The following is a 13844-nucleotide window of genomic DNA, read 5'->3' as shown; positions in this document are numbered from 1 at the left end:
CCTTGATCTCCCCCAAGCTTCAGTGTGACCATCATTAACTTTAAGCGCCACTTTCAAATTTCCGCATTAAAAGACACACACAAATTGCATTTGTTTAGTAAAGTTGCGAAAGCGTTGTGGAATCGTTTATTCATTCATGTTACAAATGCACTCTTGGAGAGTTTTAGTTCTAGCCTAGCGCGATCGCGATCATTTCTTCTACACTTTCTGCGGGCCTCTGCAACTGCACTCTTCGCACTTACACTTACAAGTCATTAGAAAGAGATAGATTGAGAGAGTTGAGATGGGCAAGTAAATAACACAAGTACATAGTTCTCTATATATTATATATATGTATGTAGATGTATATACTGTATACGACAAAGCGAAAATAAATGTATATGTGTATATAATTATATTTATATTTATAGTATATGTATAGATTTGTAGCGCTGTTGCTAATAGTTTTCACATATAAAAATGTTTCCTTTGTTAGACATTTACAACATTTATACCCAAGTGGCAACTATAATACATATAAGTACATTTATGTATATCAATATATAACTCTTTAGATCTTTATATAGGCATATAACTGTACGTAGCTGTTTGTATATGTAGGTATCGGTATCGCTATCGCTATCGCTATTAGCTGGGCGCGGGACAAATCGATGATGGGTCACAGAGACAGGAGAACCTAGAGCCTAGTCTTCAAATTTCCTGATCTCAACCCCGATATTGTGTGGTATGTGGGTGTGGGCGTGAAAATATAGGCTAGTAAGCTTTGATTTGATAGTGCAGCAAGGTGGCTAGAATTTGTTCGGTTATGTTGCTTTCGATAATTTCGATATTTCTTTTCTTAGGTACGCACACTGGTACAAAAGTATGCAAGTATTTTTAAAGGCAGCGCGGGACTACTTGGACACACATATGTTTTTAGTATAGGCTCTATGTGTATGCTTGTGTGATCTAATCTTTAATGGTGGTAATCGTGGATTAATGGGCGGCACTGATTTTGTGTTAGTTAACATTCGCTATAAGTTTACATAGGTTACACTCTTAATATAATGTATATATATATATATATATATATAATTTACTGATTTTTAGGGCGGGACAGCTGCTCGCTGATACATCTTTACAATATTAGAAGTCGAAAAGTGCTGGGAGAGGGGGCGTGGTCGGGAGGCGGGCTAAAAGGAAGAAGGGGGCGCGGGGGCGGTGCAGGGGCTAAGTGTGAGAAAGTCTTGACTAAATTTAATGTACAGGACTACGTTGTCTACGCTTCTTCGTCATCTTCATCCTCTAATCGCAATGAGATATCTTATATAGCCGATATCCTTGCAATGCTTCGACACTGTTGTACTTTCGATAGTTTTGCTTTTTTGTGCTGGCATGTTGAGCTTTTACTTTGAAATGGTTTTGCCTGCTGTGCTGGGAACTGCGGGCGAGAGAGAGAGAGAGGGACCGATGGAGAGCATGCGACTAGTGTGACCAACGTTGCATGTGAGGCATGCAAATCATTTCGTAAAACATTACATTAATTTAGGGAAATCTTATCGATGTTCAAAAGGACTAAAAGAACTAACTGTTTTACAAGCTAAGTAGAGGTTGTTTGTTATCTGAATACATAAGAATATTTCACTTAAAATCGATCTAGAAGATAATACTGATTTGCGATTTAAACAATCTAAATTCATGGAGTACAGTTTTTTTATGAAGTTATGAAAAGTTACTACGATTTAACATATCTAGGGTATATCCTTTGATATAATTGAGATATATTGTTGGTCGCACTGAAGCCCTAGCTCTCCACTGACAGAGAGAGAGACAGACATAGAGAGTGAGACAGAGAGAGAGCATGAGATGCAGACGTAGCTGTAAATTAGCCATTCGGGAGCGGGGCAGGGATTACTTTTGGAGGACTTCTGGAAGGGGGTGGAAGGATCCTTTTTGGTAGGGGCAGGGGCTGCGCCTACAGATCAAAATAAAACTCAACAAGCATGGCCTAAAACTGGTTGACCTTCAGCTCGTTGCCCTGCAGCTGGACGAGACGGAAGGCCTCGCGAATCGTGGGCGTCATCAGGAGCTTGAGGTTCTCCTCGGCCTCGCCGGGAAGCGAACGCAGTAGCTCCATGGAGGCCACCACCAGCTGGGCGAGGGCGGCCCTCTTGTAGTTGGAGTCCTTCAGGATGCTGCTGGCCCGCTGCTGTTCGATTTCCGGCGATATGGACTCCGCCTCCGAGGACTTGGCCTGCCGGTTCGTGTCGAACGGATTGCTGCGGCACTTGGGCTGGAACTCGCTGATCAGCGTGGTCATGGTCACGTTCTCCTCCTCCTGCAGCTGGACGCACTTGCTGGGCGAGGTGCTGCTGCCTGAACCTGAACCGGAACCCGTGTCCGTCATCTCGGCATCTCCATTCCCGTTCAGGGAGATGCACATGGGCTTGCTCTGCGGATGGTGGTGCTGCTGCAGCTGCGGCGGCGGCTTCTGGCGCAGCTTACCCGATCCACTCTCGATCTCGTGCAGGGCCGAGTTGCTCAAGTAGAGCTCACACACCAGATTCCAGGCATCCTGCAGGCAGAACAGGTAGCGCACAAAGTTCTCCTTCTTCTTCACCGTGGTGGTGTTCAGCCGGGAGCAGGACTCCAGTATGAAATTGAGATCCTCCGGCCCCAGATTGTAGACCACTATGTCGTTGAGATGCGAGTCCACCAGCGCTATGTAGTAGATCATCCACGAGGAGGTCATCTGCTTGTACAGATTCGCCGCGTACTCAATGTTCGACACCTTCTGCATGAGGAACTTGAGGCCGGGTCGCGAATCGAACTCCAGGGCGGACATCAGATACTGTTTGACGCAGCGCAGCAGGATCTCCTTGGAGCGAAAGTCCAGGTCGTAGTCGTGACTGGGCGACGCAGCCGAGGCGGCGTAGTTGTCGAAGATGCAGGTGGACACCGCCTGGGGCACGCACTTCAGACGCGACAGCAGCAGCTTGGCCACCAGCTGGAGCAGCATCTGGTTGGCCAGCAGGCCCACCACCAAATTCTTGAACGGTATCCGGATCACGAAGTTGTCCAGGTTCGAGTTGAAGCCATTGTTCAAGGGGTACAAGAGAAACGAGTAGCTCCTGTCGTCGGACAACTTGCACTGCGAGGCACTCGGCGTGGGCGCCTGATTCTGGCCCGGCTCACGCTGATTGTCCGACAGAAAGACCTGCTGGGCCAGCGCATAGATCCTGGCCAGCTCCTCCAGGCTGCTGTCCCGCCGGGCGGCCACCTTGACGTTGGCGCAATCCCCATAGAAGCTGTTCGACTTCTCGTGGAAGGCGAAGGAGAGCTGACGCAGCGGGGCAATCGTCACGGTGCAGGCGCGATGGATGGCCGAGCAGGCGATCATCCACTGGGACTCGTTGAAGAGCATGCCGGTGGAGAGGATGACGTGCTTGAGGCAGGACACCGAGATCCGGGCGATCGCCTCCTGCGACTGGGCAGCGCATTCGATTAGAACCAGGAGCAACTGCTTCAAAGCCAGCGTGGCCGAGCCGGAGATCTTGGTGGGTGATTCTATGAGGTTGGGTGCTCCTCCTCCTCCTCCGCTGCTATTCTTCTGCTGCTCCTCGCTGGCGGAGCTGGAACTGCTGTCGTACTGCTGACCATAGCCACATCCCTGATCTTGGACCGACTGCTGCTGCTCCCTTTCGATCCGCTCCGTGACAAACTTGAGCTTGGAGTACAGCAGGTTGTCCGCCGGATGAACAATCTGCGCCAGCCGCGTCTTGGTGCCCGCACCCAGGCGCCGCTGCTCCGGCACCGACTTCTCGATGAACTCCACCACCAGATCGGTGGTCATGCAGCAGCAGTGCTTGAAGTTCTTCTCCACCAGCTGCCAGGAGGAGCCCGTCTTGTTGATGTAGCGCAGCCAGTCCTGGATCATCGGCACCAGCAGATGGTTGATGCAGTAGAAACCGAAATCGATGCCCGGACTGAGCAGCAGGTTCTTGAAGAGCTTGAAGATCGTCTGCAGGATGGGCGCCTGGTGGGAATAGGGGCAGACGATCAGCGAGTTGGTCAGCCCGTCGAGCAGCAGGAACCACACCTTGAGCACCCCCGACGGCTTGTCCATCTCGTCGATTTTGACGATGGTGTCCTTGTCGATGTGCAGCGATCGGTAGGAGATCATGTACTGCTCGTTCCGCGTCTGCAGATAGTCGTTGCCGAAGTACGTGAAGTTCTCCATCGAACTGGGAATATTCGCGTCGATGATGTGCGTGTACGAGATGCCCTTGATCTTGTAGGTCGAGTGGAAGTTGGGGCACTTGGGCATGCTGTGCATGAAGCCCAGTATGCTGGAGCAGCGCTCGAGGAAGCGCAGCGTCTCGTGCAGGAAGTCCGTGGGCCGGAAGGTGTTGTCCTCCTCCTGTTGCTGCTGCTGCTGTTGCTGCTGGCCACCATTTCCAGATCCCGCCGCTGCACTTCCCGAGCAGGAATTGTTGTTGCCACCGCCCGAGATCTCCAGGTAGGACAGCAAACACAGGATGCAGTCCAGTCCCGCGTTGGCGAACACCAGCGTGTTGTCCGAGTCGAGGAACACGCGGAATATGTCGATGATGTTGCTCATGTTCAGCATGCGACTGCGGGCATTGCGCAGCGTTCCGAAAAGGGGTCGCCACCCAGAGCGGATTTCGGTGCGGTGCGCCTCCACCACCTCGTACAGACAGGCCACGATCTGATCCTGCACATCCACATCCGTGTCCATGCTCAGCAGGTTCTCGAAGGGCTTCAGCAGCGCCTCGTTGAAGTGGAAGTACGGCAGCTCAGACTGCTCCACCAGCAGGGCCGTGATGATGTCGTGAATGTACTCGATCGCCCGCTTCGAGATCATCCGGTCGCGGTGGCAGGCGGCCTTGAGATTAAAAGTATTATAAAATGGAAAATATTACGATATAGGAAATATTACATTATAGGAAATATTAAAAAATATAAAACACTACAAAATAGAAAATATTAAAAAATATAAAATATTATAAAATGGAAAATATTACGATATAGGAAATATTGTAAACTACGAAATATTTAAAAATATAAGATATTTCAAAATTGGAAATATTACAATATTACTAAATAGGAAATATTAAAAAAATAGAAAATATTACAAAATAGGAAATATTGCAAACTATGAAATATTACAAAAATATAAAATATTTCAACATAGGAAATATTACAAAACAGGAAATATTAAAAAAAATAAGAATTATTGAAAAATGAAAAATATTACAAATGAAAGAAAGAAAATGTTACAAAAAATAAATAATACAAAATACGAAATATTCAAAAATTATTACAAATATTATTTAAAAATATGAAATATAACATAGTAGAAAATATTACTAAAAAGGAAATATTACAAAAATATTAAATATTTCAAAATACAAAATATAACAAAATAGGAAATATTAAAATATGGAAAATATTACAAAACGGGAAATATTGATAAATGTGATGTATTACAAAATAGGAAATATTGCAAACAATGAAATATTACAAAAGGGAAAATATTACAAAATAGGAAATATTACAATATAAATATTATTAAAAAAAATATTTAAAAAATGATATATTACAAAATTGGAAATATTCAAAAATAGAAAATATTGTAAAATGTGAAATATTACAAAATGAAATATATATAATATATACTAGAGAGATTATAATTATTCAAAAGATATAACCCTTTAGCTGTAAGCAAAGAAGCAACCCTTAGAATACTCACATCCATCAGATGCGGTCCCGTGATGGCCCAGACCTTGAGCACGTGCAGCAGCGGGCGCGAGCTGCGGAACACCTTGAGCGTGACATCCCCGATCCGATGGAGGAGCAGGGACATGGGCAGCGAGTCCAGCTTCTTCCAGCCCTTGCTGGGCCACCAGATGCGACTGCCCTTGCGGGCCACCTGGCTCTTGTACAGCTGCTCCCTGGAGGCGCGGCACAGGTGTTTGAGGAACTGGCACAGCGAGGGCAGGCTGAGCCGCTCGGCGGCGTCGCCGAAGAGGTTCTCCGCCTGGTGCGACAGGGCGCAGAGCACCTTGGAGGTGTCGCTCTGGCTGAGCAGCACCGTCTCATTCGTGCCCGAGTAGACCTTCAGAATGGAGGTGATGTTCGTGTTGGGACTCTGCATCGGTGCCTGCAGGAAGCTGTACACATCCACACTGAGTACGAGAATTAATCAGTAAATTAAATAAGGTAATAGACAATTGAAGTCCCTACCACGTCTCATCATCATCGATGGGTATGGAGGACAGGTTGAGCTTGTCCTGGGCATTGCCGTTGCTCAGCTTCTCGCCCGTCTCCAAATCCCGTCGACTGCTGCCCGGCGATGCGGAAATCGCAGGGTTCTGCATGCTGAAGATCTCGTGCTCCAGCTGGCTGACATGCCGGCAAACGGCGAAGATGCTCGGCCAGCAGTCGGCACTGTAGCTGCCCAAATTCAGGCCGCCTGTGAGCACCACGTCCATGGACATGGCCTGGCTGGCCGAGATGCGCGGTCCGGAGGTCTGGCAGACATTCGAGGCCAGCAGGTTGAGTATCTTCCCAGCCAAATGCTGCAGATTCAAGCTGTTGCTGAGGGTGGCGGCCTGGGAATTAAGATTATTTATTATTATTTTTAAAATATATGATTATTCTACACAAGTCGGCATAATTATTTTGACAAATTTTAAAGTTAAATCTTCTCACATTTTTTACTTATAATATTAACATTTTGGCACCTATAGAAAGAGCACTTCAATTCCGTTTAAATGACACAACAATGTTCTTAACCCATTAAGCACCCTTCAAAAAGTTAGAAAATTAGAAAATTTATTGTGAAGGTCAAATTTTCCACTTTTTTCCTGGGGCTTAAAACCAAAAATGTTTTGATGCAAAGTTTTTCCCCAATCAAAATTAATAATAACTGAAAAAAAAAATGTTCAAAATATTTTTCATTGTATTTTTTATGATTTTTTGAAAATAGCTAAAAATAACAATTTTAGCCGCTTTTTCCACCTTTTCATACGCAATTTTACTGATATCGTTCCATTCAAAAAATCATACAAAATACAAGGAAAAATATTTTGAAATATTTTTTTTTGCAGTTATTATTAATTTTGATTGGGGAAAAACTTTGCATCAAAACATTTTTGTTTTAAGCCCCAGGAAAAATGTTGAAAATTTGACTTTCACAAAATTTGCTCACTTTTCAAAGTAATTTAAACGGAATTGAAGTGCTCTTTCTATAGGTGCCAAAAGTTTATATTAAAAGTTCAAAATGTGACTACAGTAAACATTCAAAGCTGTCAAAATAATTATGCCGACTAGTGTACTCCTTACCGAATGCAAACCGTCCAGGCACATGGCATACAGCGCCTCCCCGTTCGACTTATTCGCCTTGGCCTTCACCCGCAGCGTTCGTTTCGAGAGCGCCACCAGCTTGTTGGATGCCGAACTGGTCTGCAGATCGCCCAGGCCCGAGCTCAGCACAATGACCATCGAGTCCCAGCAGCAGGTGAGCAGGCGGCGGCACAGCTTCTTGGCCGCCTCCCGGCGCTTGTCGTGCAGCTGCTCCTCCTCCTTGTGCTTCACATTGGCCGTCTGCAGGCGCTGCCACTCGGACAACATCTGGGTGGCTCCCAGTCCGCCGGCATCGCACAGCATATCGACGAGGGCGCAGCGCGGCCCCATTCCCTCCAGCTGCTGGCGGGGCATGGCCTCCAAAACATTACACACCGTCACCGACTGGTAGAGTTCGCAGAGCCACGGCGAGGAGAGATAGACGAGGACACCTGTGTTCTGCACCGACGTCACAAACTGCTGCTCCGACATCGGCACCAGGATGTCCTTGTGCGCGATGCCCTGGGCCACCTGCTCGTAGTAGCCGGACCGCATCAGCTGCAGGCTGAGCAGCAGCGACGAGTAGATGGCCAGGTAGATGCCGTCCGCATTGATGGCGGTCAGGTTGTAATCGAAATCCGAGAAGTTCATGCTGTTCTCCTGGCAAACGGCCGAGGCGAACTCCTGCATGGCCTCGTCCAGCTCCACGCAGCTGCGCAGCCGCAGCAGTTTCGGCACCAGATCCTGCCGCAAAGCCCTTGCGAAATCCCTGGCATGCTGGCGATCATTGTCGCTATCCGTTCGTATGGGCATCACGGGGGCCTCGAGATGCGAGTAGGGCCAGCGGTTCTCCACACGCGATGTCTCATCACTGCTGCTGCTCGGGTCGTCGTCCTCGGGTCCCTCGGTGTCCCCCGAACCATTGGAGGCCGCATCCTGCTCGTGCGGCGGCTCACCCTCGCTCTCCGAACCCGACGACGTCTCGAAGACGTTCTGCCGGAACTCCACGATGGCATCGCGATACGGCGCCGGCAGACGGGCCATGCTCTGGTAGGTCAGCGGACCCGAGTAGTCCGCATCCTTGAGCAGGTCGTGCCGTCCGTTGACCACCTGCACGATCTGGTCGCTGATCATCGACTCGGTCAGCTCGCCGCTGCAGAGCACCTGCAGGCTGTCCAGCAGGGCCACCATGCACTCCACGCTCGCCTGCAGACTGGCCTCCGTGGCCGAGCCCACGCCGCTGGCCCCATAGGCGCACTCCTCCATGGCGTCCACCAGGCTGAGAGGGAGAACAATATAGATTATTAATAAATCTATATATATAAAGTTGTCCTTAAGGTAATAAGAATTAATCGATCCTATTACTAGCAAATGTCTAAGTATAGTAGTATAGTATTTCTTAAGTATATATAGTATTTCTTAAGTGATTTCTCCTTAAGTATACTAATATTCTAATATTAATATTATTATTGTTATGAAATGTTCGACTATTATGTAAAATGTACAGGCAAACTTAAATTTAGCTATAGCTACGGGGCCTCAAGCTTAATAATATGATATAATATGATACAATACGATATAATATAATGTAATACAACATAAAATAATATAATAGCTAATAAATACAGGTTCTATTAAAGTTCTTAAAATAAATCACATACATTTTTTAAAGAAGAGAACAATATAAATGATTAATAAATATATATATACATAAAACTGTCCTAAAAATGTTAAGAATTATTCGTTCTTTATCTAGCAAATATCCTAACTATAATATCCTAACCTATACTAGTTTTGTACCTATTTCTTAAGTGATTTTTCTTTATGTGACCTCAATCAAGTCCAAATAATTAATTAATTAGTTCCACTAGCTATAAGATTGGATTTTTGTCAATAGCTTTTGGTGTATAGGGACTTCCCTAAATCATCTACGAATTCCTTGACCCTTCCCAATTTGTATTCCATTATAAAATATTCTTACTATATTATATATACTACACAAACTTACAGCCGGAACAACGCCATCTCATCGCTGCATCCCTGGGCGGTGTTCTTGTCCACATATAAGATCACCGCCAGGTCGATCAGTCGCTCCGGGCTCTTGAAGATCTCTCGCACGCACCGAAGGGGCTCTGTCCGGTTTTGGGGAGCCGGCAGCAGGAGCATCCGATGGAACAGGGCCTCCAGCATGGGACGCAGTGAGCCATGGGCGCCGGCAATCCGAAGTAACTGAATGGCGGTCAAGTAGACACAACGGGCCTGCGGGCCATCTAATCCGGGACCGGTGAAGAAGCCACGAGCCTCGTTCTCGATCATGTGCAGGGCGTCCCTGAGGATAATATAGATGATATAGTGTGATATAATATGATAAACTATGATAAAATATGATATAATATGATAAAATATGATATAATATGATTAAATATGATATAATATGATATAACATGATATAGTATGATATAATATGATATTATAGAGAAGTTATTAGCAAACTATATTAATATCATTATTATTATTAAGAAATGTTCCACTATAATGTAAAATTTACAGTAACAAAGCCTCAAGCTAAATAATATGAGATAATATGATATAGTATGATATAATATGATATAATATCATATAACATGATAACATACGATATAATAAGATATAATATGATATAATATTATTTAATATGAAATAATATACTTACATATAATAACACAAAATAATATACTAGCTAATTAATAAAGGTTCTATGAAAATTTAAAAAAAAAAAATACATAAATGTTTAAAAAATTCTTTCCATATTCTCAGTTTCTCCCCTTACTTGTAAGTAAACTTCTTGTCCAGATTGATCCTGCCGGGTGATCCCAGGGCCGCCGCCAGCGTGGGACAGAACTTCTGCCACAGGAAGGAGGTGAAGTGCGGATTGGCATGGACGTTCCGGGGCAGGGCCGAGCTCAGCGTGAGGATGCATTCGGTGAGGTACAGCGAGCTGTGGTTCTCGCACTTCTTGTTGGGCGAGGCGTTCACATTGGGCTCCACCAGCCGGCTGCAGAGCCACTGCATCACGGGTATGACCTCGTTGTAGACGGCGGAGGCCTGCGTCTGGGTCATCAGGCCGGCGGGCGCCGTCTTCTTCACCTCCTCGGCCTCCTCGATGAGGAAGGCGCAGAAGGTGCGCAGGCACTGGGAGGCGGCGGCCAAGGAGGCGGCCTTGGTGGCCCGCGAGCCCATCTCCCAGCACTCGCCGCACCGGGACAGGATCTCGATGAGCAGGCGGCCGTTCAGGGTGCAGGCGGGGGAGCAGGCCATCGCCAGGAAGAGGCGCAGCACATTGACCACCGTGTCCTCGCTGCTCGTCGACGGCAGGATGCCGTTGGTGGCCCTCAGCAGCTGTGACGGGAGCCACACGGAGTCGTCCTCGGGCTCGAGGCCGATGTAGAAGCGTTCGTCCTTGATGACGCGCTGTTGGGATGGCCAAACAGGATTATCAAAGGGTGGTTAAAAATGTAGGTATAATAAAAACAAAGAGTTGCTAAATAAAATTCACAGTATTAAGGGATTAAGGGGAAAATAAATGGGAAAGACTGGAAAAGGGAAACTGAAAGGTCAAGGATATTTGTCATACAAGCGGCTCCTAATTATTTTAGCAAATAATGTGATTTTTTTTAGATTTTTATGTCTATTCGGTTTGGGTGAAATTAGCTACTGACCGTTTTTTAGCGGTCCAATTTTATAGTAGTTTAGATATCCAGTGAAAGGATAGAGGATGGTTTAAAAATAGCCAAAGGGCAAGCACAAAACTGCAGGACCAAGTCCGGAATTATCGATTACCATATTGTTAACCAGTCATAAACAAAAGTCACTTCCGACCCCCGAGGATTGCCGGCAATTAGTCGATTCCGCCCATTGCCCACAAATGGCCCAGTGTCCCACATATGCCATATGCCTTCTCCCATGTCCTTTGTCCTTTGTCCTTCCTCCAGTGACCAGTGTGTGCACACGGAATGATAAATCCGCTTTGTGCGCCGGAAGTTCCGGCCGGAAAATGTGTGTCAGTGGTTGTTATGGCCATTGTTACCCCCCATTACCATTACCATTACCATAAACCCGCCCGGTAATCTCCGTTTCCGGACGGTGCACTTACATGGAGGCCGTTGAGTCCCATCGTGATGAACTTGGGCCGCTTTGTGTCCAGCGCCATCTGCAGGGCGGTAAAGCAAACGGAGCGCAGCTCGTGCGACGGATCCCGGTGAATTCCATGCTGGCGATAGAGTTTATCTGCAGGGAGAAACGAAAATTGGGTCATCAATGGGTTGATTATATATTTTTGTACTTAAGAATAATAATTTAAAATATTTATTTGATAAATATATCGAATATATTTTTAAATCCAGTTGATATGATTATAATTTTAGTAATATATTTATCAATTGCAAATCTCATTTTGTTTATATTTTGTTATTACTTCATAGTATTGATTCCATTGTCATAATATCTTTGTTATCTCCGTATTCGTACTGAATCTATAAATAATGTACGTATTACATTGTAATTTTTATGTTTCCCTCATTGTTTGCAAAAAGTTACAGCCGGAATTAGTGGTAAGTCGTCGCGATTAACGGCTATCGCCATGGGCACACAAGTATGTAACTAATGCAGGCAGTAAAATCTGTCCCGATAAGCGGACGGATGTGGGTGTGGGAGGTGTGGGGGATTCCCACGCCCATCCTCACGCAAATCGTTGCCTACTTTCCTGCACCGCTGAGCGTGGGAACTCCCACCACTCGTTGCTACTTGCCTGCAACGCCAACGCAGAAAACACAAAAGCTACAGAGTCAGAAAATCAAAAGGAGACAAATAAAAGTTTCAGTTGAGCGGGACTTGCAATGTCCTTCGCAGAAAAAAAAGTGAATGTACAAGGCAGCAGGAATATAAAGTTTACAAACACGAAGGACCAAAAATAGTAAATACTAAAGAGTTATTTTTAAAAGGATTCTTAGAAAAGATTGATTGCTATCCTCATTAAGTGGATCAAGAAGAACCGAATACTACTCATAAAAGAATCTTTTTTTTTAGTTCTGTATTTTTGATGAATCAATAAAAACAAAAAAGTTATCAGTAAATTGTGATTTTTAAAATTTTCACTTATAAAGATTACGGTCCTTGCAAAAAGATTCAAAATGATTTCTTAAATATTTTTACAACTTAAATTGTATTGCTGTTAAAACAATATAAAACACAATTATACAAAAATCCACTCACTTGCAGAAACTTAAATGCCGCACTGGAAAATCGAAGGGCATTGCACAAAGGAAGTAGCAACTAACGGTAAACAACAAACATTGGCCAGGCCACAACAAAAACAACAAGCGGAGGGGAAAGCGAGAAAGGAAGTTTGTGGATGGTACTGCTCTTATTCGCTCTCTCTCTCGCCCCCACACTCTTTCACACTTTCTCCGTGCTAACCAACAGTAAATTCACACATATTGCTAAGAAAGTGGAAAAACTTACCGTAAGCGATTTGCGCCGTTTGCCGCAGCGCATTGTGTTTAGTTCCCGTTGATTCCTTGATAATAAGTAAAAAGAGGTCCTCCATATTGCCGCTCTCTCTTTCTAACACTCTCTCCTTGTTTGCGTGTGTGTGTGTGTTGGCCAAATATTTCTTTCCTGGTGTGCGTGTTTTGTTGTTGCTGCTTCAGGCAATTTTGTTTGCTGCTGCTGCTGTTGTTGTTGCTTCGCCCTTGCACGCCATTATTGGTAATAACAACAACAACTCAATTAGCGCCTAAAAACGGTAGTAAAATCAATACAAACAAACGAAATGTAATAATACAGTAACGGTAAAGGATGGCTGCTTTGTATATGTATATGTTTTATGTTGCCGCCATATGTATTCCACCCACACACATCGCGTCACGTCACGTCACTTTTGAAAAACTTTTGCTCACACACTGCAATTGTGCACCTTCGAAAAGTTCAAACAGTGTGTATCCGTTTTCCTTGAAAAACTTTTTTTACTTTCACACACACAAACAGGAGCACACACAGGCGAACAATGCAGCAGGCATTGCAACGGTACTTTTTCAATTAAATCCATATGTCAAGACCATTTGGCAGCTCAATAAACACTTTTCACTGGGATTACTCATCGGGAATTACCATTTTCACAGTCGAATATGTTCATAATGCTTGGCAACCGTTAGCAGCCACCACTTGTGGTTTTTCCTGCTGTTTTCCACACACAGTTTCCACGACACTTTCCTTCTGCTTTTTCCGTGGCAAATTGCGCTGCACTTGCCGTTGGATGCGACAAATGCTGTGTGACGCGAAAGGAAAGCACTTTCTCCATTTACGGCGGAGTGCGCATGGAGTACCGTTAAGTGCGCAGGATTGCGCATGTCTGCAAGTCAGCTGTTCGATTGTACCGTTTATCGGTCAGCTGAAAGTTTAGAAAAACCAGGGTGGCGTCCATATTTTGAAAGATAGAGCATTTCGACCTGAAGACAAGC

The 13844-nt window shown here is 45.2% G+C and overlaps 1 protein-coding gene across 1 annotated transcript; it reads right to left on the bottom strand.

The window, feature by feature from the left end:
- Positions 1-112: 112 nt before the first annotated feature.
- Positions 113-13769, bottom strand: LOC108065651 (brefeldin A-inhibited guanine nucleotide-exchange protein 3). Its single transcript, XM_017153728.3, has 9 exons — positions 13495-13769; positions 12847-13120; positions 11480-11613; positions 10157-10797; positions 9356-9676; positions 7348-8626; positions 6247-6614; positions 5753-6188; positions 113-4885 (listed from the first exon to the last, which is right to left on the bottom strand). Exons 2-9 carry the CDS (start codon positions 12929-12931, stop codon positions 1988-1990), a joined length of 6162 nt encoding a protein of 2053 aa, XP_017009217.2. The 5' UTR covers positions 12932-13120; positions 13495-13769; the 3' UTR covers positions 113-1987.
- Positions 13770-13844: the final 75 nt, after the last annotated feature.

This window comes from Drosophila takahashii, chromosome X (assembly GCF_030179915.1).
Source record: "Drosophila takahashii strain IR98-3 E-12201 chromosome X, DtakHiC1v2, whole genome shotgun sequence".
Classification (NCBI taxonomy): Eukaryota; Metazoa; Arthropoda; class Insecta; order Diptera; family Drosophilidae; genus Drosophila; species Drosophila takahashii.
The sequence above is the reverse complement of the archived record's forward strand: the minus strand, read 5'-3'. Positions and strand labels throughout refer to the sequence as shown.

Bases quoted from the DNA above. Each gene is read 5' to 3' on its own strand.
- LOC108065651 (XM_017153728.3), bottom strand. From the start codon at position 12,931: ATGGAGGACCTCTTTTTACTTATTATCAAGGAATCAACGGGAACTAAA. The intron at 6,189-6,246 runs GTAGGGACTTCA...TCTCGTACTCAG, and splicing joins ATCGATGATGATGAGACGTG to TGTGGATGTGTACAGCTTCC. The intron at 4,886-5,752 runs GTGAGTATTCTA...TTTAATCTCAAG, and splicing joins CGGGACCGCATCTGATGGAT to GCCGCCTGCCACCGCGACCG.